Raw genomic sequence first — 26,261 nt, forward strand, 5'->3', positions numbered from 1 at the left:
AGTGGTCAGAAAAGAAGAAAGATGGCTGATGGAAAGCGAGGCTGTGGCGCTCTCAAACTGAGAGGGCATGATCTGGATTGATGGGCAATGTGCTGATGTTTTTATTGATGAGCTTTTCAGACGGAATGAAAAAGAAATCGGCCTCTCTTCCTCTTTTTTTCTTGTTTTAATTCTTCTCTATTGCTGTGGTCAGCTAAAGTGCTGACGGTGTCAACGGTTAACTGTTTATTGGGAACAATGTCCCCTTTTCTGTCTCCACTCTGGGCTCTTTATTGGGAACTACGTCCTCTTTCTGTCTCTCCTATTGGTTGTTTCTTCCTGCAGCTGTCTCTCTGTCTTCACCACTCTCTCACACACATACACCTGAAAGGGCACCAGTAGGACTAATTATGGACCAGCAATAACTCCCCCCCCCAGATCCACTCTGCTCCCGGCTGCGTTACAAATTCATTGGCACATGGCTGCCAGCGTTGTAAATCAATCTGACAGACTCGGAGGTGAGCTGCTGAATACAATTATGCGCCATGTGCTTGTGCCGCGACTTGTACTCGCACAGGAGTAAACAGGCCATCCGGTTGTTAGATGTCCACATCCATCTCCACAGCGGACTGTTTGATGTTCACAGAGGGACCACAGGTGGGGGACGGAGAAGGCAGAAGAGGCTGGGAAGGTATCGGAGGCTGGAGAGCCGGGGCAGGCGATTAGAGCTGGGGGGGGGAAGGGGGGGGGATGTATAGAATGGCTGGGTATATTAAACTGAACAAAATGGGTGCCAAGGGGATTGGGCCAGATATGATGGTGGCAGCTCTCATGAGATGATGCAGTGGCTTTAAAGGAACTGGGAGCCTGGCATCAAGACAGTGGTTTGTATCTGGTGCATTGAGAAAGGGAATATCTAAGTTGTGGTGATTGCAGTCTCACAACCGCCACTTCAGTGAGAATCAGTACGGTGTAATTCAACCGTACTTATTTTTATTATAACCATGCATTTACTTATCTTTACTGAGTGGTTTTTGTTGCCTATACCTGCGTTACATGACCGTTTCACGCCGTTGGTCTATCTATTAACTGGTGTTCTCGGTGTAAAACATATTATCTGTTTGCTTCGGATGATCCAGAGAGCTCACCATGAACTGTAAACACATTTTAGTTTAACCATCAGTGTAAATAAATCAGTGGGATCTGGTAATATCCAAAATAACCAGCACAGTATTTCTGGAACGAGACATCGGCTGTTCAAGCCATCAAATTATTGCAGTATGAATTATTATTCCTACATATTATGTCGTTCATTGTACTCCCTGTGACTGAAGCAGCACCAATGATATCGCTTCAAGAGCTATTGGGATACAATTCAGATGTACAGAGGAGAAAAAAAAAATATTCGCTACAAATAGAAAGATATCCCAGAGATGATTTCAGTCTGATGCGTCTCCGCTCTGATGCTGCCAGCCATAATCAAATCCTGTCCGCATATGAAGAGTGACACGAGCTTGGCGAGATGATTGACAGCTGTCAAGTGAATAAAAGAAAACACATGCGACTTGTCAAAGTACTCTGGACAACAGATCCGGTTCCTGAGGGTGGCATGCTTATATTACAAAGTCCGGTTTGTGGTTTAGACACTGCATTGTGTTATTATATATAACATCATTGAGACTGCTTTATTCTTGACTAATCAAATCATAGAGCACAGGTTTAACTACATGCCTACAGAGCAGGGCTGGCTATCTCTATAACTACTCAGCCGCTCTGTATTTCAATATATTTATTTATCTCCTTTGAATTTATCATCCGTTCTGGACTCGTGTATCCGTCTGGATCTTCTGCGACGGACCCATAAATTATTGTCCATTTCTCATTCGGGTTAAGAAAGTTCTGTCAGGCCGTGAGATTAAAAGGAGTGTGCTGTTTGTTTTGTTTGTCACAACTGACTGCCGGTAATCCCCCTGATCTATTTACTCAGACACACCAGTAACGGTCTCTCTTTTCTCTCCATCGGCGGCACAAGTGACACTCTCGTCCTTCAGTATCGACCCGAATTGTATTCATTGTGCTCCTTGTGACTGAACTGAAGTGGCACTGATGATAGGATATAGGCTAAAGAGCTAGCGGGTTACAATTCCAATATATAGAGATTTTCTACATAGAGCATAACACCATTTACTCATTGGTGAACCTATTGATGATCAATACAAATATTATTTTGTGATAACGGTGCTTAATAACAGGTGGATCTTACAGCAGGTACAAAGCTATAAAGCTACAGGTTTTGCCTTCTTTTTTTCCTTTGCGATGGTTTTGAGCGTGATAAACCTACAAGTGACAGCAGGCTCACAAACAAAAGAAGTAAAAGAAGCACTTTGCGCATCAATTACCTACTGAAAAACATTATTTTTGTGGTGTATACTACTTGGGCTGCCTTTCCCCATTCGGTATACACTAATAGTTCTATACGTGAAAAAGGAAACCATGCGTTTGCTGCAGTCTTGCAGTCAGATGCCCTGATTTAGGAGTGTAGACGCAGTGTGCAGGGACCAGGCTCCGGACAGCCGGGGAGAGCAGTGTGCTGGCGGTGCACTGTACAACACTGCACTGGAATGTGTTTGTGGAGATTATTAAAGAGCCATATATTTCTGCTGCAGCCCCACAGGGCCTGCTCTTACCGGCTGATCTCCACACTGGCAGACGGGTAATGAAACAGGCCTCACTGGAGATTCATAACTGTGGAGAGCCAAAGCGATTCCCCTACCCTCCCTTTTTTTTCTTCCTCTCTGTCTTGGCTTTGGTCTGATGAATGTGCTACAGCAGGCTACTTCTGGTTCAAACACAAGTTTACTTTTCCTCTTCTGAGTTCGCTCCTGAGTATATTAGCATAGCATCTAATATCAAAAAGTACAAGTCAAAGTGCTCGCCAGTTAGCCTGCTAGCTAGCTAGCTCGCTCTCTGGCCTGTTAGGGCGCCTGTTAGCGACCAGCTAGCGCGCACGTTCACGTGTTCACTGTTATCTCTGAGGGGCGGCTGTGGGGAGAGTGGCTGTCCTGCGACCGCAAGGTTTACGGCTCAATCCTTGGTCTCCCTATAGTTAGCATGCCGAAGTGTCCTTGAGCAAGACACTTAACCCCCAGTTGCTCCCCGGGTGCTTCTCAGCAGCCCACTGCTCTTTAATTGCTATGGATGGGTTAAATGCAGACACCAAATTTCATGTATGTATGAAAACACATGTAATAAGTTAAGTTTATCTCGCTGGATGGGCTAGCTTACTAGTGGCTAGCTTACTAGTAGTTAGCTTGCTAACGGGAGAGTTCACTCACAGTTTAGTGCGTTAGCGATTGCTACGTCTGTAGCTGCCTTTCTGAATCGTGTGGAAGAAGAAAAAACGATGAGGTGTGGAATTTAGCGAAACAATCATTACAGTTGTTTTTTTGAGTAACAGCATTGTAGTATTAACTTTTAGCTGGGACAGATTCTGAGTTGTGCAATCGGCAGGAGAGAAACTCAGCTGGGATTCCAGCAAGCGGGGCGGTACATGCCGCTGCAGAGGTGTTCGAAGGTAACCACTCACAGAGCTGCCAACTTTTCAAAAAACCTTGGAGTGAGATTTTGTCGGGGGTGACCAACATTTTGCTGCGCACGCAGCCACACACGTTGGTGGCTCAAATATCAGGAAATTTGAATTAATTTGGCGTTGTACCCATGTTGTACCCTGCATCCTGGTGGTTTGTGGGGCCTAAAGTCGTAGATAGGGGCGGCCTACTGGAGATGGACAACATTGGTTACATTTTGTGAAGCAAAGACATAGCTGATGGTCCACCCCCAGGACATTTTGGTTGAAGTAGATGTTATTTCATGCATTCTAGTGGATTTTTGGGTGGTATGCTAAAGATGTAGCCTGGTACCAGCCGAACTTAGCCCCGCCCACAACATTGAGGTCTGGAAGTTCGGTCTGGCATGCTCCGTTGGGGAGAAATGATCCACAATCAAAAATTGTTCGGACCAATCAAATTGTCAGGGCGGGCTTTATACGATGATGGACAGATGACAGTAACGTAATCAACCACGTCACCAAAGAGCGCTTGGGAACCACATGTCATTAACATACCTTAGTCCAGGGGTGGGCAATTCATTTTCCCAAGGGACCACATGAGAAATTTGGACCGTTGTGGAGGGCCGAACCAATAGTCTGAACTTAATTCAATGAACTCAATATGAATGTTATTACTTTATTAAAAAACTGTAAATTATATTATTTTGAGCTGCTACTGGTAAGAATACATGTTACAATACGGCTATGAAAATAAGTTAACAAAAATGTAAACCGTACCTTAAATATGTATGTTAAAGACCAGCAATGTATTAACTTTAAACAAAAGCAATAAGTGCTTTTGATGTTTTCCAGTTCAGTTGTTCTTACTTAGTCCAGTCTGTGTTGCTTGAACAAGAGCATGAAGTCTGGTTGAATGAGGTGGAGATGAAGGACAGCTGACAGGTGTCATTTAGAGAGGATCTGATCTGTTGAACTTCATCACTGGAATGTTTGTTCTCATGTAGGTAGATCCAAAGAGAACCAACATCTTCTGAGCACCTTTCCTCATGTGAGGAACGTTCTCCTCTTTGAGAGAAGAGTGAAGATCCTGACTTAAAGTGCTCTGCCATAGTGTATCAGACCGCAGGTCAGATCCGCGGCGGCTTTGCGCGATTAATTTTCAATCTGGAGGCGGAGACTGCAGCGCGAGGCTCCTTGGGAGGCGGGGGTCTCACGGCAGAAACTGCAGAACAATACGCTTTCACTTCAGTCTCCAAGTCGGCAATACTGCCCGTAGTGAGGCTGCGTAAGCGCGCGCACACATAAATAAATCGCCTTCAAAGTAAAAGCAGTGCCGTTTGTATTGCATTCATGGCGTGCACCTTATTTATTTATTTTTCATTTTTGATTGACCTCACGCGGGCCAGACTGGGAGAGCCGCGGGCCGTAAGATGCCCAGGTCTGCCTTAGTCTCTGCTCCTCCTGAGTTTCTCCCGCGGTTGTGTCCGTTTGAAAATCTTCTTCTGTTGCTAACCTCGGGACTCTTTGGGGTAAATAGGATGTCTATGCAGCGAATAGGTTTACAGATGCGCTCCTTAGCGCCATCTATCGTCGGGGAGTTTGAAAAGGAACGAACGCGCCTCAGCCCAAAATCAGAATTTTTTTTTTGCCGTGAGAAATTGGTTGTGTGGCTTGAGTGCGTGTGAAAACATGCAAAAGCGTGTGTCACACGGCGAAACCGTGAGAGTTGGTAGCTCTGCACTCATCTATGAGCGACACGCAGCTAATAGCTTGTTGATATTACAAGCTAGACCGGAGGGGATCAAAAAGGGGAAGACGTTAGGGGTGGGATAGTCGGGCAACATAAAGATGAGGGAAGGGAAACTTTTTGCCAACACACAGGAATTGCCGACAGGGTTTTATTCCAAACTCCTCCATCAGTTCCAGCACTCATAATCACAGGTTTGAGGAAGAGCAATTTGGACCAAAAATGAAATTTCAGCTGTGAAATTGGACGAGCTGATGAGGCACCGAAAGCGAGGGATGTATTCAGGTAAGCTCCTCTGTCGAGACCTGGCTCGAAATGTTAGCGAAACAGGATGGATGGAGTGAGGTGCAGGGATGTTCTTTTGGCGGAGAGAGAAGTATAGCGCTGCTATGGGATGTGATGTCAAGAGAGAGAAAATTGAAGGCGCCTAATGGGAGACAGAGAAATAATTGTCTTTGGCGGATTCTTTTATTGGGCTGTGTGCCAATAAAAATATATGAATCCAATGCAGGGAAATTGTTGGTGGAGACGTCGTGGAAAGGGGGAGGCGGGAAGAGATATGGACGAGTGGAACGGGAAAGAGAACGAGAAAAGAGACTCTTGCACTACAGGGATCAATTACTAGGAACTGTAAGTTACGGTGTTTTGCCGCGCCAAGTGCCATGTGGCTTTATTGCACTGGAGGAAGAAGGGAGGGTATTAACCAACACAGAAAGCCAGACAAAGTGAGGGAAGGAAAGCCGACGGAGAATCAGAGGAGGGGCGGAGAGTTCGGAGACGAGCAGCCCCGAAACCTCGAGGCTCCCTCTTCACTTCTCCTCCTCGCATGCTCTCCCGTTCTCTCTATTTCTTGCTGGTCTTGCACTTTCGGGCGTGCAGCCCATTAAAGCGGATGACAGTGTAACTTACCACTGATAATCAACAGGGAGAGCAGATTCACAGGGAGGAGAGACCCCAGGCCTCGTTTATTATGTGAGATTTTTCTATTGAATCTGACCGCGCTGTAATTCTTTTTCAAAGTGGGAAGGAGGTGCAAGGAAAGTAATTTACACAATGAATAATCAAGATGTTTAGTTTACAATTTATACACGTTCTAAGGGGAAATAAAAAGGGAAGGCCACGTTTGCGAATCAACACCAACTGGATGACAAATAGCATATTCAGTCAATATTGCTGATACTGAGACAATACACTACTTATATTATGGATTTAAACACAGATATGAGTGAAGTGAACTAATGGTAAGCGCTTTGATTTCTAAATGTAATCAAGTTATACAATGACAATGTACTGTATTGCTATATTGACGAAAATGTAAACATTTAATTCCAAAATGAGATAATCTCTTTAGGAAAAAAAGGGGCCCAAATATTGCATACATACTGCAGCTGTGAGTACTTTTGTGGGGGGGGGGGAAGCCATTTTACATCTTATATTTTCATATTTATAAAGGATTTAGCATACGTCAATAACATATACAGCATGTCGTCTTTGTAGATTTCCGGTTCCCAGAATTCAAGTGGGTCTTTGAACTGCCCCAAAACCCCCAAATATTCAGTCCACAATAATAAGCTGCTAATTCTTAGATTTGAGAAGCTATGCATCTGCATGGTTTGGCTTGATGACATATTTTGAATGATTACCTCAATAGATAAAATGGCCAAATCATTTCCTATTGATGGACCGAGAGATGGATTCACTAATTGTTTTGGCACCACGAACAATATCTCCTCTCTGTCGCTGCAGTTTGGGAGCAAAGCCCGGTAGCGTACAACGCGAGCGGATGCTAAACGTAATCCCCTGCAGCCGCACCACCGGGACAAATCCCTCCACATTTATTGTACTTAGCAAACAAAGAGGCTGTGAATTATAGTCAGTGGCACAGCATGCTGCCACTACTGTTTCCACTGCTGCATAGCTATGAGTAGTGGAAACAAACACACCTGTCAAGTGCTCCCAGTCCCCCACACCCCCTCCACCGCATGTATTTAAAATAGCTAAACTAAGGACAGTTGGAACAATAGCAAGGCGACTGCGGAAACACATCCAGTTTTAAAGGGACCGCCGTGTACATGTTGACGTTTTTGGACATCCGTGGGTTCCCAGGGGATGATCCCCGACTTTATCCGCAGTGCATCCATCAGTTCGTGACTTTGGTGCTCCCCAAAATCCAGATATCGATGACCTCCCATCATCATCTTGACCCAAATCTGAATAGAAGGTGATCAGCAGGCCGGCTGGTGAAATGCACACAAAAAAGCAGATAAACCGAAGCAAAGGTGCACTTGAAAAGTTTATTCTAAGACCCACGTGGGTGGGAGTCGATGGGAGTTATGAACCGGCGGAAGGTCCATTAAATGTCTCCACTTTGCTTCAGAGAAAAAAGAAAAGGACAGATGGCAGAGGGGAGGAGAGACACTGGAAGAAACATGAGAGATGGGAGCCACAAGAGAGAAGTTTAGAGATGGATAATGATGATGGCGACAGAGGAAGAGCGGTAATGACTAGAAAACACCCAGAACAGCGTGAATAAAGACATGAAAGAGGAGCGGGGAGACCAAACAGGAAAGGGGGGGGGGACCTCGTAAGAGGGAGAAAGGACGAGCGAAGACGAGGAGAGGAACTCGAGGAGCGGCATAGGGGGGGTTACGGAGGCGGGTGAGGTCAGGATTCGACCCCGTGGCATCCCGCAGTAATTGAAATTAGGTTGGGGTGGTCGGGCGGGAGGGCAGCGGGACCGGAGGAAGCAGGCGACATGATAATCAATTTGAGACTGAATCGGAAACATGAGCCACTGGGGGGGGGCCTCGTTCCCCCTGCCAGGCCTCCAGATGGCCCCGGCCCCAGCCCTGTGTGGGCCCTGTCAGAGCATGCAGTGTGTGAGTCGTATGTACGTGTGTGTGTGTGTGTGTCTGAGAGACAATACCATCTGCCAGGAGTGCAAGGGGAGTTCAGCAGATGTATTTGCTGACACTAGGGGCGCAGGAAGATATAGACAATATACTGTAGGCATGTGTGTGTGTGTGTGTCTTGGGACTACCATGCACATAACGTTGTGGTGCTCTGGTTGGCAACCCAGGGAGTTTGCTCATATACAATCCTTCTGAGCGGTGATACGGCTGTGGTTTGTCAGACACAAAGTAGTTCCTACGTAGGAGGTCCGGATTATCTGGAGAAACCTGGCCATGATTTGTGGAACGAGACATTGCTGGAGAGTTTTTTTCAAATGTGTATTTTTTGGGTGGCCTCGAGCATTACAAGCCGAGTGTGGTCTAGTTCCATTACATTTGAGAGAAGGCAGACATCTCTACGGTAGATATTCCCAGCAACTCACAAAACAGTCTAGGTTTGGCAAACAGGTAAAAAGATTTTTGGGTGAACTGTCTCTTTGAAGATCAAAAAACTGCTACGTTAAAAGCCTTTTTTTTAAGTCACGCATGACAGTTTATAATGCAGGCACGGGTACCTCAAAAGGTTCTTCAAAACCCCTGACATGTATTAATCCGACAATACAAGCTCAAGCTGTGCTTTTTGAGTTTTCCTCTTTTTTTTCTTGTCTTTCCTCTTCTCCTCTCAAAGAATGATGGCTCCTTAATGAAGTTGCTCATTCAGTCATCTTTGACAGTGAACTGCTCTCAAAAGAGAGACAACAATCTGTGATAGTTGAAGGAAAAGAAGCAACCTGTCTTTTTAAAAATGTAATTTGGCACACGTTTTAGGAATCAACCCCCAGTAAAAGGAGATAAAGTGCGCCCCAGTTTCTGGATTTCTCTCTCTAGGATAACGGTTTCATAACACCGAGGGTTCTTAACATGGATGCTCTATTGATCAAGTCCTCTCCAATGAGGTAAATTATGAGTCAAAACATAAACACGCGAAAACACAAGCCTCGCCCAGCTGCCCAGGGGACAACCAGGGTAAACAGATGAGAGTCAGTAAGTCGATCTGAGGCAGCTGAAAGCAAAAATAAAAAAAATATGTATGAAGTTGATGTGTCTGATCCCCAGGCAGACAGACAGACGGAGGGAAAAGAAGAAGGAGGAAATTGAGGGCGGACGTGAGGGCTGGAAAGCGGGAGCGCTGCAGCGGGAGTGGAGGTGTTTTGAGAGGATTTTCAAGTGATGGAGGAACGAGAAAAGTGTGTGTGTGATGCAGAAGAAAACAAAAACACGCCCCGAACCTCGGCAACACCGACACGATTAACCGTCGTTAAAAAAAATATATTTTCACGGTTTGCTTTCGCTCTTGGGCTGCAGCAGTGTCTCCCACATGTTTATTGCTAAAATGGCAGATAACGGCGCTGTTTGTGCGACGAATTATATTTTGTTTGAGGGAAGCGGAGTGCAAAATCTGTGAATGAATATCCAGGCTGTTCAACAAGTGGCTTAATTAGACACGCAGGCTTCCGACCCCCGGGTTCCCAGTGCGGAGCGGCAGGCAACAGGTTGTGCAGAACGACTAAACGTTAAAGAACAATGGCCGCCGCACACCTGGAAGGCCCCACGGGACAGGGTCTCCTTTCCTGCCAGTGCACGCAGTTTATACCCATACTAGTCCGATATAATGTCAAAATAGGAGGATCAAATCGTTCAGTTTGGCCGAGTTAAAAGAAAACCGCCCGTATGTGTTTCACTTTTCACCGCTTCCACCGTGATTGAAAATCTACCTTAATTCATAAGAAACCCTGGTTAATCATGAGAAAAATATTCCTACTTTGATTTAAATGCTAGCCTTTAAAAAAAATGTGACACCAAAAAAAAAATGTGAATGATGTGTTAATAACTAGAATCGTCAAGTAAAAGCTGGTACTAATATATGCAGCTGTAAAATTCACTGCTTTTATTCCAAAACACTGTCCCGGAAATATTTCAGAATAAAAGCCTTGCCTTAACTAGTGAACAGATTCTGTCCAGAGAAAGATTTATTTTGAAACATACGCAGGAAAGTTTGAGTTCAAGATAAATATGAACTTCATTTTTTTTCTCTGACATGTTCTACAGATATAGACATCAAAATGCTGGTATTGCAGCTGTTTTAATCTCAATATATATAAAATCAAAAGATCATTTTTTTTTCAAAATAGACAGTGTGGCTGCTCTAGCCTGTTGACATAAAAAGCAGGCGGCGTGGCCCGGGCGCCGGGGACTGTTTGCTCAGGAGGTATAGTGCGAAATAAACCCGTGAACTGGTCAAAAGGCAGGACAAAGGGAGAGGAGAGAGGGAAAGGTGAACGTGAGGTGGAACCGATTGAGGACAACAGAGCAGATAATTGAGTGAGCCGGCTTTCCTCTGAGGCGGCTGCAGGTGTTTGGAAAAGCATTCATCTTGAGGATCAGTTGTCCAATTAAAACATCACCGGACCGTAAACTCATATCCTCTACTGTCTCCCTTTTAACCTCCTCCCCCCTTCTTCTCTCCTCCCATCCCTTGATGTGTTGAATCTTATTAGAACCATTTGCCGTCATAGCACAACACACACACACACATTGCTTCTGTGTGTTTTGTCACGCAGGCCTTCCCCTGTTTTAATTGGTGCTCGTTAGAGAGAGGGAGAAGAAGAAAAAAAAGCTGTTTTTGCTACATTTTCACCAAAATATGCAGGAGGGGAATAAGGCTATGAGCATGTTAATTGATTGCAGATCAAGGAAAACACTGGCAATTAGTGCAGGCTGACGGATGAGCAAGGCACTGCACCGGAGACTTTGATGACTACAAGAACTCTACACACACACTCACGCACACACACACATATTACACACACACATACACACACACACACACACCTGGTTAGCAAGCAGGAGAACCACTGTTTGATTCAGACCAAGCAGGAAGCGAGACTGCAAACGGGGTGTCGTGTTTTTGTTTTTGCACTCACTCACACACACACACACACACACACACGAACGCACGCACGCACACACACACACTTGAATACAGATGTAGAATAGACATACAAAAACAAACATTCATATCAGCCGACACACAGTTCCAGACAGAGAAATGTGTTGCCGTGGTTATCTGCTGGTTTTGAGAAAAACATGATTGTGCCGCCAGCCGTTGTCGCTTTATTTCATTTTTTTTCTACGCTGTCGTGGAAACGTCGCGGTCCAGAGAGTTGAATTGCTTTTGTTTTCGTGACGATTTGATCTGGAGATGTATTCTACTTGTGCTGTGTAGAATTTCACTTTTTTTTTTAAGGAAGTTAAAGATAGATATTTAAGAGTGAATCTGATCTGATGATATCCCTTGTTTTTTTTACATAAATGCATAAAATGAACAAGTATCTTCAGCAGGCTTTGGCCTCGAGGCTGGATTATAAACTACGCAAAGCAGCCAACTGTCCCTAACGCTGAACCACAGGTCCGTTTTTCTCAATTGACTTCAAGTAATTGGACTAATTGCAGATTTGGCAAAGCAATTTCGTCCCACTAAAGTACAACATCGACAGTCTTATTGGCTAATCTTGGGCTTTTATAAAAGACATTCCTTAATGGATGGATTTTGCTCAGTTGCCATGGTGATGGTTCAGTTATCTCATCACCCAAATTGGGACCCTAATACGTGATAAAAATGTCATGAAATAAACCAACTCCATGAAAACGGAGCAAATTATATCTTCCAAGAGATGTGGATGAAATGTAGAGGGGGGGGGGGGGGTGACATATTTTTTGTCAAACCTCTGTTTCCATTGGTCGAAAATTCACTTTCAAGCTTTAAAGTGTTTAGATTTTGCGTTACAAATGAATAAGTCTTTATCATTTGTATTAATTGGTGTTTGTTTGGACGAACCACTGAATAAGCAGCCACATTTGGATGTCAAATTTCAGTACATTTTCACCATTCGTTCTAATTCTTCTTCTTCTTCTCCTTCCCTGTGGCTCCTCCCCCTCCTCCTCTTCCTCGTCTCTAGGTGAGCCTGCAGTGGCCAGAGAGAATAACTGCCTGAATGCCGCCAAGGCCTGCAACCTGAATGACACCTGTAAGAAGTACCGCTCGGCCTACATCAGCCCCTGCACCAGCCGCGTCTCCAGCGCTGAAGTCTGCAACAAGAGGAAGTGCCACAAGGCCCTGCGGCAGTTCTTTGACAAGGCGAGGCATCTCTGACACAAGCTCATGAAAAAGGAGAAAAAACACACTAAAGAGCACACACACTGTGAGGGGAGAGGGGGGGGATCCAAACCACCGCTATCTGATAAAAGCTGACTGTCTTTCACGAAGGACCTGCTTCAAAAGGAAGACTGATTTTTTTTGTATGTATATAAGTGAGACAGGGTTTAAAAAATCCCAATAAATAATCAATGTTGTGCAGGGTTTGCTTTTCCAGCGCCAAGCTTCGACACTGATTCAGTCATCAAAAGTTGTTTTTGCTGTCCGTCCCGTATTATAAAAAATGATGCGAGACTTTGTAATTACAACCCAGCTCCCATCATGTCCGTTTGCAATAACTTAACTGGGATCTCGTCCAGTAAGCAACGACATGAATCAATAGAAAACTACAAAGAATGCATGACATTGATAATCTTGTGGTGATCGTGTTTCATTTTGTTTTCTTTCTTCATAGCAGAGAACTTTGTGTGATCAGCCTAAAGCTTCAAGTTGTCTTTGTGTTGGAGATAAAACGAGGACGACATTCTTCTATTGAAGCCAAACTGCTTTGTTACCATCGAGAATGTGTCATTCGACTCTAATATCCGAACGCATTGATGTTGTTATTCTACTGAAGCAATGTTAAATATGCATGAGAGACACTTTTTTTGCATTTTGGCATAATAATTCATAACGATTCTCCCTATTGTTTTAAAGAAATGCTTAAATTTGCAGTAACCACCTAACCATCGTCAATTGTCAACTAGAATGTATAATGCATGCTTCAAACTCAACATTTGGTGGTTTGGTTTGCTCGATTATTAATATTAAACTAAGAGGCTGACAGGACTTTGAACCTGAAAAACCCTCCAGCCAATGTAAAGTGATGAGCTTCCAATTTCCCACAGTGTCAGGATCAGTTTGTTTGGAATAAACAGGAAATACTGAGTTAGCATGAGTAGCAATAGCCTCTGTGGGTGAGGAAACAAGGAAAAAAAGATCAACAGAAATTCAGGTTTCATCAGGAAAGGTATCTAAGGGAAAGAAGAGTTTCTGATTGGCAGGGGAAATGATCTTGCATTGGGCTCCACCCATACGACTAACAGTTTGGTTGATTCTCGTGCCCCACAGGTTCCTCCCAAGCACAGCTATGGCATGCTGTACTGCTCGTGCCCGCTTAGCGACCAGACGGCATGTTCTGAACGCAGGCGTCAGACCATCGTCCCCGTCTGCTCGTACGAAGAAAAGCAGAAACCCAACTGCCTCGAGCTGCAGGCCTCTTGCAAGACCAACTACATCTGCAGGTACAGGAAACAGTATTTTCTGTCTGGTATCTTCTTGTTTTCCAGCATTTACTGGACGATAAAAAAAAAGGATATAACTGGAAATTAGGGGACAGACGCACAACAAAGGTACAAACTATGGACAACATGGTTTAACTCAACTGCCAGATCTATCAGGAACCAGCACTATACTGAAAAGGAAAAGGAAAACAGACTTTGAAACCAAGCGGCAACCTCGGGTCCTGGAAAAAATGATGCCAACACGGAAGTTCCCTAAACTGCAGTTCCTTAAATGACCGCTTGAGGCTAGCTCCAAATGTGAGTCTCAGGATTGGTACATCCTGGCCACTGTAAAGTCCTGCGTTTGTTCTTGGTGACGTACCTTACTTACATTAATTCCCTGGAGACTTACTCAAACCTTAAACTAGCACGAACACTAATCTCAACATTGAAGTCCCCCTAAAACCCAAATGTGAGGCGAGTCCCCACAACGAGACCATGTCCCCACATTGTACACAAAGTACACAAGTACACACAGGCACAAACATTCCCCTTTGGACACCTCTTTGCATTGTATTGTCACTGTAGTCACCATCACCAGCAGAAATACATGGCCTCAAGGCTCAGATTCACACAAGGAAAAGAGCAATTCTGTGATTGGCATCTGACATCCCCTTCATTGAAGTGTAAGTGTGTGTGTGTGTGTGTGTGTGTGTGTGTGTGTGTGTGTGTGTGTGTGTGGGTGCGCTCATGCGGTCTCAAGAGCCGACAGCCAGCGGTCTTGTGGCTTTATGGGATTAAATGGAAGCATTAGACATCATAAGTGAGCTCCATTTGGACCGTGGCCTCAGGTCTGCCTCCCTCTCTCCTCTACTTAACAGCAAGCGGCATGACAGCAGTTAATTCGTACTGCAAGTTGCTCTCCGTCAGTCCACCGCCGTCTTTTTTCTTCTTCTTTCCCTGCCGCTGTCTATCCGTCAGACATGCGCTCGGGGCTGAACAACAGGTCCCGCTGCAGCGCCGCTTCCTCCCAGTCTATTTGTCAGTTAGCACAGATAGATTAAAGCCATGCATTTGCACAAAGCTCCCTCGCCATATGTCAGGTGTGGCGTGCTGACAGCTCTGACAACTCTCACCGCGCGCCGCTCTGCTCGGCACCGGATTGGTGGGAATGGACGGATCCCACCGTGAGTGCGTGTTTCACACTATTCTGAAAGGCTTTATAATGTGAATATTTATATAGACAGAACCATTTATATCAAGAACAAATTCAATTATTTTTAAAAATAATGATGTATTATTAGTTTTATGATTTAATGTTAATCATTTTATATTTATTATATAATTTATATTTAATTAAATTTTTTCATTGTACTACATTGGCCTTATTTTACTAGTTTAAGCCTCCCTATTAGTCCTGATAACATTTTTCTCATCAACTTCGGGCCCTGTGATCTTACTTTTGTTGTTTTTAATTTCCCTATTATTCTGAGTTATGATGTTAATATTGCTTCAGAAGCAACATGTGACTTTTCCATGAAGATGTTCCATTCGAAAAGGGACACTAGAAGGTGTTGCCTTGTGCCACACACAACACACTCAATCTCACCCCAAATGGTGAACTCCTCAGGAATCCAAACTCCATTCCAATTTCACGTGCCGCTGCACCTGTGGCAAAAAGTGTAAACAAACATTTGTGAAGGCGGTAAATGAAACGGAACAGACCTGGTGGGGAATTTGCCACTTAGCCTCATTCATTGCAGGATATTAGAGCAGCAGCCGCGGCGCCGTACGTAAGAGGGCCATCTTACTCCGCTGGAGGCGGACATTAAGAAGGCTAATTGCATCGGGAGAAATTACTTTGGACCCCGCCAATTTTTGCTGCACATTCCAATCACATCGGCCATCTGAAAATGTCTTGGTATGAAATCTGTTGGAGCTGCAATCACGTCTGGCGCTGAAATACGTTTGGATCTGTTTGTGTTTGCAGGTCACGACTGGCCGACTTCTTCGTCAACTGCCAGCCGGAGCCTCGCTCGCTGTCGGGCTGTTTGAAGGAGAACTACGCGGACTGCCTGCTCTCGTACTCGGGTCTGATTGGTGAGCACACTCCATTGTTATTGGTGGATTGTTCACTTTCTTTAATGATGTCTTTCAAGGATATTTTTAAGTTGGATCTAGGTCTTTTTTGCTTACGATAATGATAATGCTGAAATCTGTGTAAGTAAACAAATGAAAAAGTGGTGGAAATGTGGCAAAAACACCACAGATGATCGCAATGTTTCGAGTGCAGATCAGAGATCAGATCACACCAAGCTAACGCTAAAGTCGTACGGAGAAAAGTAATTGCTGCTGATTTTGGAAACGCCGCAACATCACTTCCGAGTCTGACAAGAGCAAGAGCGGTCCGATGATCAGACAAGTTGCAAACTATTTATTTGACTACTTTATTTGGGGTCCACAACGTATAGTAGGTCAAAAAGTGACGCAGGAAGTGGGTCCGTACCGGTGATGACTGTTTGCACTGAATACTTTAGAGCAGTGGTTCTCAAACTTATTCTGTCACGCCCCACTTTGGAGGAAAAAAACAAAATTGTAGCAAAATAGTCCAATTTTTTGTGACTCCTCCAGCCGTGCTTTTTCAAATAATAGAATAAAGAAAATTGAAATCCCTTTAAAGTAAACCAGATTGCTCCATCAGATATAAACTAATAAAATGTGCAATCACTTTGTTATAACAATGCAAATAAAGTTCTATCAGTGCAAAAAATAACTAATATTTAGCAAAAAAAGTACCTATTGTGGCTGCACCTGTTTTGAATTACTAAAGGATTATTACAAAGTAATATACAAAAATAAAATTAAAAGAAAAGAAAAACAGATTTTTTATTTATTTTGTAAGAATCCCCACCTGTAATACCTCTGCGCCCCACTACAGGGTCGCGCCCCACAGTTTGAGAACCACTGCTTTAGTCATAATCCTTTGCCTCCATTGAAATGTGTCTAATCCGGAGGTTTTGCATCCAAAGACGTCACAAAGACTCAGCAATAAACTCGATGATAACCAACAGAAATAAAGGACAAAAACTCTAAATTCCTTTAATCTAACTCGATCAATATTTGGACCCTCGCAGCCCACTGTGTCCTCGCCGCAACAGTGACCTGTCGAGAATCGGTCCACAAACACACTGTCCGCACAGCGCCGGTGAAACCAAGAGGGCCTGTCCTGGAGCGCGGCCGGCACCAGAGAACAATGCATTGGCGGAGTGAGAAATCACTGACTGAGGCTATTTCACTCTCCCTCGCATGGAGAAAGCATTTTCCTCACTCCGGCTTCTCTGCAGAAACTCCACCACACTGCATGACTCGTGTTCATGTAGCGGCGGTTTAACTCTGTTAGACCGGCGTTCATCTTTTAACACAGAAGGCGGATGATGACTTGCGTCTTAAAAGGCTTTTAATATTCTTTCTTCTTCTTCGGCGGCGTATTGCGATTCTCCCTCGACTATAATTCAGAGGGGAATCCCGGTCTGTAGGGATCACGTCTCTAACCCGATGACTGAATTGTTCCATCAGGTACCGTGATGACTCCCAACTACCTGCGCTTGGCCAAAATCAGCGTCTCGCCCTACTGCGACTGCAGCAACAGCGGCAACAACAAGGACGAGTGTGACAAGTTCACCGAGTTTTTCACCGAGAACACCTGCCTCCGTGAGTTCACCCTTCCTCCTCCTCGTCCTCCTCCCTGTCTGACCAGCTGCTGGCCGTTCTATTCTCTTCTACTCTTCTATTCTGCTCGAGTCTTTTTCTGTTTCGGTTCCCTCTCCGCTTCCATCCATCCGACTTTGCTCTGCTCGTCTTTTTATCCTCTCTCTCCTCTTATTGTCTCTCCTTCTCTCGCTCTCTCTCTCCTTCCAACCAAATATATCCCTTTGCAGCGCTTGCATTGTTATCCCTCGGCATTATAGAGGAACCAGTCACATTGCACCACGCTGTGTGTGTGTGTGTGTGTGTGTGTGTGTGTGTGTGTGTGTGTGTCCAAAAGCTGTAGCAGGGCTCCAGATCTTTGACAGAAAGCGGCTTTTTCATCCAGCCCTCTTACACAACCACTTTAATTAACAACCCCCCTTTAAACACACACAAACACTCACACACATAGACACACACTCACACACACACATTGCCAGCCAAGATGCATAACATCCAGGACGTTTTTTTCTCCCGTGCTGTGGAGATAAGAGCCAGATTCATTGTGTGTGTTTCTCTGTGATCGCAGCCCATTCGGCACTCTTTGCTCCGGTAGTACCCTCAGTGTCAGTCCGCCTGCTGCTCAGTTTTTAAGTGTAATGTGATCCCTCATTGGTTCCTGTACGGAGGTCAGAACTCATGTGTATCTCGCTCAATGACACGCGACCCGGATGAATGTTTGCGATCACGTGCGCTTGGTTTAAGGGCGCTGGAATCTAGTCGACTACTTGATTGGACGGGAACAGCTTGAGTATGAAATCTTTGGACTTTGTCACAACGATGAGATCTGTGTCCATCCCACAGGGTTACGAAACGTTATCCTAACATGGGTTGTCATATTAATAATAGGGAGAGAAAGGTATGGATGCATTGTAAATAAATAGATTGTTGGTTATGATTGTACTCGGCCATTATTATTATTATGAAGAGTGGTAGTTGGGGTTTGGTTTTAAGTGTCGATGGAGCAGCTGGATTTGGAGTCTTGATATCTACTTCTTTTTATTTGCCAAAACAAATGTATGCAAGTGGAAGACTTTTTATTTGTAGCCGGCGACTTCATCAACCCGACCTCTTCCTCTGGGCTTCAGCTGACTGTTTCCTGATGTTTCTTTTTCGCCAGTTTCCTGTCCTCAACTTGAAGTTCACGTGTGAGAAAAAACGAAAAGTTCCTCTGCAGCAGCGAGCAGAACTTGTCGAAAGCTCAACCCAAATAGATTCAATAAGGGATTTGAAGGGATTTCGTAGAATGATGGAACCCCAATCCCCGTGGAAGTATAACAGAATCTTAGATTATCTGTATCCTAAAGGGGAGGAAATACAAAACCACGCCAGGTGATGCTTTTTGCTGCTTTGACATCTCATCCAGTTGTAATGGTGTCTTGGGGCGAAAGCGTCGATATCCCATCTCCACGTGGAGCAGCACACGTTCGCCTTAATGCGAGCAAAGTGCACGGCCGCCTTGCTAACGAACCAATTAGGCGTTCGATTGACGAAGCAATCGGCACCAATCAGTCAATGCGGTGGAAAGCTTCCCAAGTAGGTGTGCGTTCCAGATAACGAGCCGCCGTCTCAGTGAGGCGGGCGAGCGGTTTTTGATTCTCCTCGGTCAGAACGACAGTTACCGGATCAGAAAACACCAACGAGATGCACCGACTCTTCGTGTGTCCTCTCCTCCTCTATTATCGTTTTTTTTCCCCTCTCTCTATGAATCTTTGTACCAGTCAGGGTTAACGAGGTCGGTCTGCAGCAGATAATAAGGGCCGCTACAGTCGGTGTGTATTCGGTGTGTGTGTGTGTGTGTCCATCTTTGAGTGTCGGCGTGAGATTTGCAATACCACCGCGTGTTAATGTGGGTTAAAACAAGCGCTCTCTATGTCTATTATTTGATGTTATTCACTGCAGGGAGCCACGCGAAGGGCAAAGTGGAGGAATGCACTTATTCTCAGTTCCCTCCCTCCCTCTCCCTCTCTCTCTCTCTCACTTCCTTTACTGCCTACTCATTACCGCCCCTTCCTTCCCCCTGTACTGGTTCGCATCGCTCCTCTTCGGCTCGGCCCATCTCTCTCGGTCTCCGTGTCCTCCTTTTCATGCCGTCCCTCGTCGCGCTCTCATTAAGCTTGCTCAGCAGTAACTGGAACTGACAACTCTGAAGATCCTGACACACGGCGGTTACAGGGTCACGCCTAGAGAGGGAGCGAAGGAGAAGAGACGGAGAGAGAGAGAGAATATGGAAAGAGAGAGGGAGGCGGCTTTCTGTTATACTTACCCTGCACTTTACATGTTGTGTTGTTTAGAGGCGGGAGCTGATCGCTCTGCTCTTTCATATTTACATGCCGTACTGTGACAGACATATCCGACTATATAAGCATCCTCTAACCAGCCTTTTTCATTCGCAAAGTTTATTTAAACACTTTTAATTTAGAGGTACACGTATCCAGTAGTTTAAAAGCAATACCGAGAAGAAATTCTGTCTTCCTATCTTCGTAGTTCGCCATTATATTCGCCACCATATAATATATAATAGTATTCTCAAGAAAAACACCGGAGCTGTAATGTATTCAAAGCCTTTTTCCCCAATCTGATGCCTCCCCATTTCCGGAATACTCGCGGAATACGCAAAGGTCACACCATCCCGCGCGCGCGAGCGTAATTCTAGTAATACGGCGAACCCGGCACATGTAAAGTGAGATAAAGTGGTAATGTAGACGTCTGTGAGGGGCCAAACCCAGACTTCCCACACGGATATCAGCGGCGGCGGGAAGATGATATCGTGCTCGTTCCAATGCGCTGTTTGCTTTCCTGAAGGTTAAATGAATTTGGTTTAATGCTTTAAAAAAAAAGAAGGAAAAACGTGTCCGTGTGTGTGTGTGTGAGTGTGTGAGTGTGTGTGCTTTTATCCAGTTTTTAGACCTTGAAAGTGAGAGAGATGTATAAGGGACATTTGTTCTGGTCATCCCTTGTTTGATGGTCGAGACTTTTTATTTTTTAGAATAATGACAATAACAGGGCAGTGCATTGTTTTTACAAGGTGATACGTGGTTTCAGATCCATCTCCCAGGACAGATTTCACTTAAAATAATGAGACTGAGGGCCCTGTCCCTATTTCACAGTGTGTGCACCCTTAACTCCTTTCCTCGGCCTCCTCTCCTCATGCCTTAGTCCCGCCCACGGATAGATACGAGCGGAGGAGGGAGGGCAGCACGCATTTAACAAAATGCGACGTGCCTCGGAGGCGACATTTAAGAGCGACGTGAATTGAATGTGACATATAGGGTCAGAACAATTTGGAGAGGACAATGAATCTATGACTACAGAGGTATCGAGACAGTGCCTTGGCTTTAATTGGTATTTACAAAACAAAAAGGGACACGTCTGACGCCCTCACACTTCATTTGAGATGCTCACAGTTTTTCCCACACAGTGAGCTGTGAGTATATTTGAGCCTTTAGGTGAGGAGCCAGGAGAGAGCCCATCAACACTTACAATATGCTCATCAGCCTTCTGCTGCCTCGGCACAAAAGCATCCACACAATCACACACACTCCCACGCATAAGCAAAAAAGAATGAACTACGCACACGCACACTCGTGAGCCAAGTGGCACGTATCAGGGGCCGAAGGATATTGGCGGAAAAAGTGACTTATTTTGTGCTGATTATTGCATCTCAGATACGAATGACGGCGGCTTCTCACACAATTTATTTTACTGGGAAATAAAAGGGACTTTGTCAGTTTTTAAGAAACAAAATTGTTCCGATTGCTAGTTTATTCCTGAGCCAGGGACGTACTGCTCTAATCCCTTCCCCCCAAAACAGTATATGCTCGTGTTTGCTTACATACGGACACAAATATATGAATTGAACTAATAACCGATAAAATGTAATTTAGTTATTTCTCGGTCAGTGTTATTCAGAGAGGAAGCTGTTCCATCTTTCGGGATGTCTGGTCTCACCCGAGGTAAATCCAGCACAGCAGATGAAGTAAGGGAGTGTCCGGATCTCCTTAGTTCAAGATTAATATTCACGTTTATTAAATGTGCAGAGTGGAACTAACTCAAAGGCTCTTTTGAGGGCAGGCTGAGTTTTAGCAGAAGCCATTTCCACAAGGGTGGAGGGTGGGAAAGACAGAAAGAGGAGAAAGCATCGGGCCCACAGTAACGCTGCCTGTCAGTCCAGTCCAACCATTATGATAACATGCACACTATTCCTCAGATGTCTCGTCCCAGCAGCTACTTTTAAACTGTTTTCTGATTCTTATTATTTACCACTGTCCATTTATTTACCATTATTTATCACTGTCTTCATGTCTTCATCCATTTTTTTATGGAACGTTTACGGTACGTTATGGTAATATATATATATATATATATATATATATATATATACTACACCTATATAACAATGAATTACTAAAAAGAAATAAGAATAAAATTGAATATGATTGTCTGATTTATGTTTTATGTTTGTTCTTTTGTTCAAGAAAATCTAATCAAAACACTTTCAATCTGTAGACTACTGCCTAACAGTCGTATTGTTGCCATTTGATGACAATTGCTCATGTACTGTAATCCTAAAAAAGTATGTTTATTATTTTGAACAAAGGTTAAATGTTATTTCACAAGTTTCAAAAAGTGCCCCCAATTTTGTATTGAAATACCCCTGGATTTCAGTCAGTGGGGGCAAAAATTGCCCCCTAAAAAATATGTAAATTTCCTACGCTGCACCTGATCCACTGTCTAATGTGAATATATGCTGAACGCCATGTGGACTTACCCGCGTGTCGGCCGGTATGCCGATCAGCTCTTCTTTCCTTTACATCAGTATCAGGGTCATAACTCGCCGTCGGAGGGAAGAATATAATTACGTTCAAACAGCAGCTCAGCTTTCCTCTGATGTGTGTGTCTTTTACATCAAAGCCATAGAACACTATTAATAGGGCCACTAATGGACTCTAATGGTAAATAGCCACCTCAGCACTCAGGTTTTTGACTGTGTGGTGAATTTATAATGTGGGGGAAGTGATAACAAAACTTAAGTACCTTCTAACTCGCCTTTAATTGTGGTTTAGGCCGGTGCAGTATAAAGCTTTATTCTAACATGGGGACCAACAAGCGCCTGATTCATGATGAGATTCAGCTTTTCACGAAAGTGACTTGCTTGCAATTACAAAGCAGTCGTTCTGTTGCGGCTTAGAAACTAAGTTATTTACCAGCTCGGCGTATCTCAAAGTCGAGACTCATCTGGAGATGTGTTTGGAGCGTTTCCTCCCAGTAAAACGTTACGTTAGCATCTCAGTCGGGATGAAGTCGTCGGTTTGAATCATGGCGGGTGGCTCGGATTTGTCGTTCACGGCTCTAAAGTCTGCCTCTTGCTTCCCGTCTGCAGGGAATGCCATCCAGGCCTTTGGGAATGGGACGGATGTGGGAGTGTGGCAGCCGATGTCCCCTGTCCAGACCACCACCTCCACCACCACCCCCTACCAGAGGAACCGCGAACGCAACCCCAACACCATCGACAACAGCATCAACACAGACCCGGGCATCTACCACTTCTGTGGCAGCCTACAGGTTAGACACACACACAGACACACACACACACACAAGCTGGCTTGGGATTCAGATGCTGACAGTCGACAGTTCGGAGGCTCAAGGGTTCCAGTCGGGTCTGAGGCAAATCTGATCCCGTAACATGAAAACATTTCCGTGATCTTACAGCCTCTTTCTCTCTTTTTACTTTTGGATTGGCTCCATTATTGTCATATTACCAAATATGGCAGGTTAAAACAGTGAATCAAATACTGCAAATAATCTTTTTTTCATACAGCAAACTTAAGTAAGTCTCAAAAGCATAGACATCAGTTTACAGCGGCTTTTGGAGGAAGTGAAACATTTAGCAGCTAAAGAGCCAGACACGTTGCTTCGGTGCTGCAGGAGACCAAAACAGAGCTAAAAGGAGAACAATGGACTTGAGACAATGAGATGATGATGTTAGCTCAGTGTGCAAGTAGGTCTCTGTTTGCTACGTTAGCCACAACAAGGAGCCACAACAGTTTAATGGGGTAGAGCTGGGATGCATGACTCTACTGTCTCTACTTGACATGCAACATCTTTAACTGAAATAATAAGGAAAACAACAATTGTACATTGAACAACAGCAGCCACGAGGAAGGTGTTGTAACTTTTCCAAAATAGTTTGTTTTGATCATTATAGTGTAAGCTCTCCTGCAGGTTCAGCAGTATTGGTACATAAAATACGACTTGGTGTCGTAGCATCAACATGTTCGTTACCGTGACTCCTTCGCCGTCGTGTGTATCGATCCATCTGTGGAAGACTGAAAGCTGGAGCAGCCACTCCAACAGTTCATCCGGCTGATGAAACCGGGGGATCACAAGCAGCAATCCTGAGCACCGCTGATGGGCTCCCCCTGGGTCAGGGAGGAAGACGGGATGATGCTAGTGAGAGCTATTTCCCGTATAATAATAATAATAATAATAATAATAATAATACTGCAACCCGATTAAGCAAGCATCGTGAAATCGCACAAAAGTTATTGTTTACCCGCGTTAACAGAACATCCTCCAGCAATTTCTAACTGAAATCCACATTAATCAATAACTACAATCTTCTCTATAAACACCACTTTTTTTTATCTTTCTGTTGTTGTAGTTTGTGTGTTTCTTAACTGAGCAAACTCAGAAATACAAATATCTTTATTCACTTTTCAACACACTGAGGTCAACTTGGGCAGTAGGGGGCAGTAGAACAAGATGTAAACACTTACTAACATTGTTATGGCAGTAACTGCCAGCTTATTTACATATCGGGAAAACATTAGCATTTACAAATCTTAATTTAAATACACAATACTTTTACCTCTGTTTTGGTCCCCACCATCTCTGAATGGTAGCACCTGGCTCTTTAGCACCGCGATGTTCACAAGCTAGTTGCTAGCGTCTGTCTAGCTGCAGTTTAGTGTAGTAGTTTAGTTTATCACAGCTTTTACACTGAAAGCAGCGCCATGATATGGCTAGAAATGGGTGAAAATGGGCTAAATAGTACAAGTCACAAATTGCTATTGTCAAAAGCAAATTATTATTTCTGTCTAGTAAAGAAAAAACTAAATTCTTTTCATCTACCAGCCGTCAGACCCTGCTCCACACACACACACACTGATTTGCAGGCATCTATACTGTCCTGCAAGTTTAGTTCACACAGATACTGATGCTGCAGACAGATGCAATTACACACAAACACACACACACACACACACACACATAAATGCCAGTGCATTGACTCGCTGGCCCGCATGCACAGTCTGCACCGGTAATGAGCTCTGCTGGTGTACTGGTGCGTGCGCGCTGTCGGCGCTGCTCCGATAGCACGTCAAGTACGAGTTAACGAGAGAGTTGTGTGAAAGCGCTTTTTCGAGTGTATTTGTGTGCGTGTGCAGAGAGCGGCGGCACGCGTGGATGTTTGATTTCGTGAGCGCGTACGCCGGCATCAAGGCCGACGTACCGACGCACTCGAGGGACGGGCCTGTGCGCAGAGGCCCTCTGCTCTTCTCATTGATCTCTCTCTCTTTCTTTCACACACACACACATGCATTCATGCATGCAGAATAGTGACCATTAACCAGTGACCCACAGCCAATGGCAGCCCAGCAGCAGTGACGCCGCTGCGTTTTTAATCGCTTGAAAGAGAAGAATCGAAGATTGGAACCAGATAAAAAGCTCCTCAGCTCCAAGTTGCGGCTTTCTGTTCGACTCATGTGTGACAACGCACGGAAAAAAGACTAAAACTGAAGTAGAGGAGATCCAGTTTGCTATTCTGTCTTCCATGCATCTACAAAAAGAGTGTAGTTCTTTGTATTTTTAGCCAACTCTGCAAATAATGGGTGGCTTGTCATTGGTTAGCAAATGTTAGCATGCTAACATGCTAAACTAAGATGATGAACATGATAAACCTTAAATCTGCTTATCAACAGCATTTTTTAATCGTCATTGCTAGCATCTTAGCATGTTGACGCTAGCATTTAGGTTAAAGCACCGCATCACAGAGACTTTAGAATATCTTTTTCTTCTTCTTCTTCTTTTTCTTTTTCTTCTTCTTCTTGAGTTTTTAGAGGAAATGAAACAACCTACAGGCCTGCTTCTACTTTTCATCACACAACAGAGTTGAGCCCCACAGCGAAACCCACCAGGAATGAAACAGCTTGCACACACAAGACTGGAGAGGCAAACACACACACACACACACACACACACACACACACACGCACACACACACACAAGCCCCAGGGCTAACATGGGCCCGTTCTTATGAATAAAGTTGTCTCCCGAGCAGGCAGGAAGTGCCCTGGACAAATATGGAAAACTAGCTCATGCTAATGTGACTTTTCCGAGCGGGCAGATATTAGGCAAATCAAAAACACGTGGACACAAGGCAAGAATATATATTTTCATTTTGTTGACGTACAAATCGTCGTGAGTTGTAAGTATGCATTGCGGTTGGTAAATAGTAAAGGACACATACAGATTATATGGTTTTCATATGCTGGCATGATTTACAAATACAAAAATAAACATTTGGCTTAATCTTAAGATACTGTATCCATCCATCTCAGAAATCACAAAGATGGATATTAAAATGGAAATGATATGTACTAAGTGGGAAAGCATAGTTAAAATGCAGCGTTTGTTAGATATGAATCAACATTGATAAACATTTCCCAGCTTGTCGTTGTTTACTTTTAGGAGTGGAAGAGCGGTCCGATCGTGTGTTTGGAGCGATGGTTATTTTGGGAGCGGCTTGACCCTTTTGTTTACACTGGGATCACAGATCCATTACTGCTGT

General features: G+C 44.3%; 1 protein-coding gene across 1 annotated transcript in view; it reads left to right on the top strand.

Moving 5' to 3' along the window:
• The window catches only part of gfra1a (gdnf family receptor alpha 1a), a gene marked incomplete at its 3' end in the record, with an annotated part of 79,591 nt that overhangs the window by 48,902 nt on the left and 4,428 nt on the right, over window positions 1–26,261 (top strand). The window contains exons 5-9 of the mRNA XM_079230124.1: window positions 12,205–12,383; window positions 13,512–13,684; window positions 15,654–15,763; window positions 17,240–17,374; window positions 22,794–22,975. Coding sequence (XP_079086250.1) covers window positions 12,205–12,383; window positions 13,512–13,684; window positions 15,654–15,763; window positions 17,240–17,374; window positions 22,794–22,975 — 779 coding nt within the window. The remainder of the gene's footprint in view (window positions 1–12,204; window positions 12,384–13,511; window positions 13,685–15,653; window positions 15,764–17,239; window positions 17,375–22,793; window positions 22,976–26,261) is intronic.

Source organism: Taurulus bubalis (assembly GCF_910589615.1).
Source record: "Taurulus bubalis genome assembly, chromosome: 14".
In the NCBI taxonomy this organism is placed as follows: Eukaryota; Metazoa; Chordata; class Actinopteri; order Perciformes; family Cottidae; genus Taurulus; species Taurulus bubalis.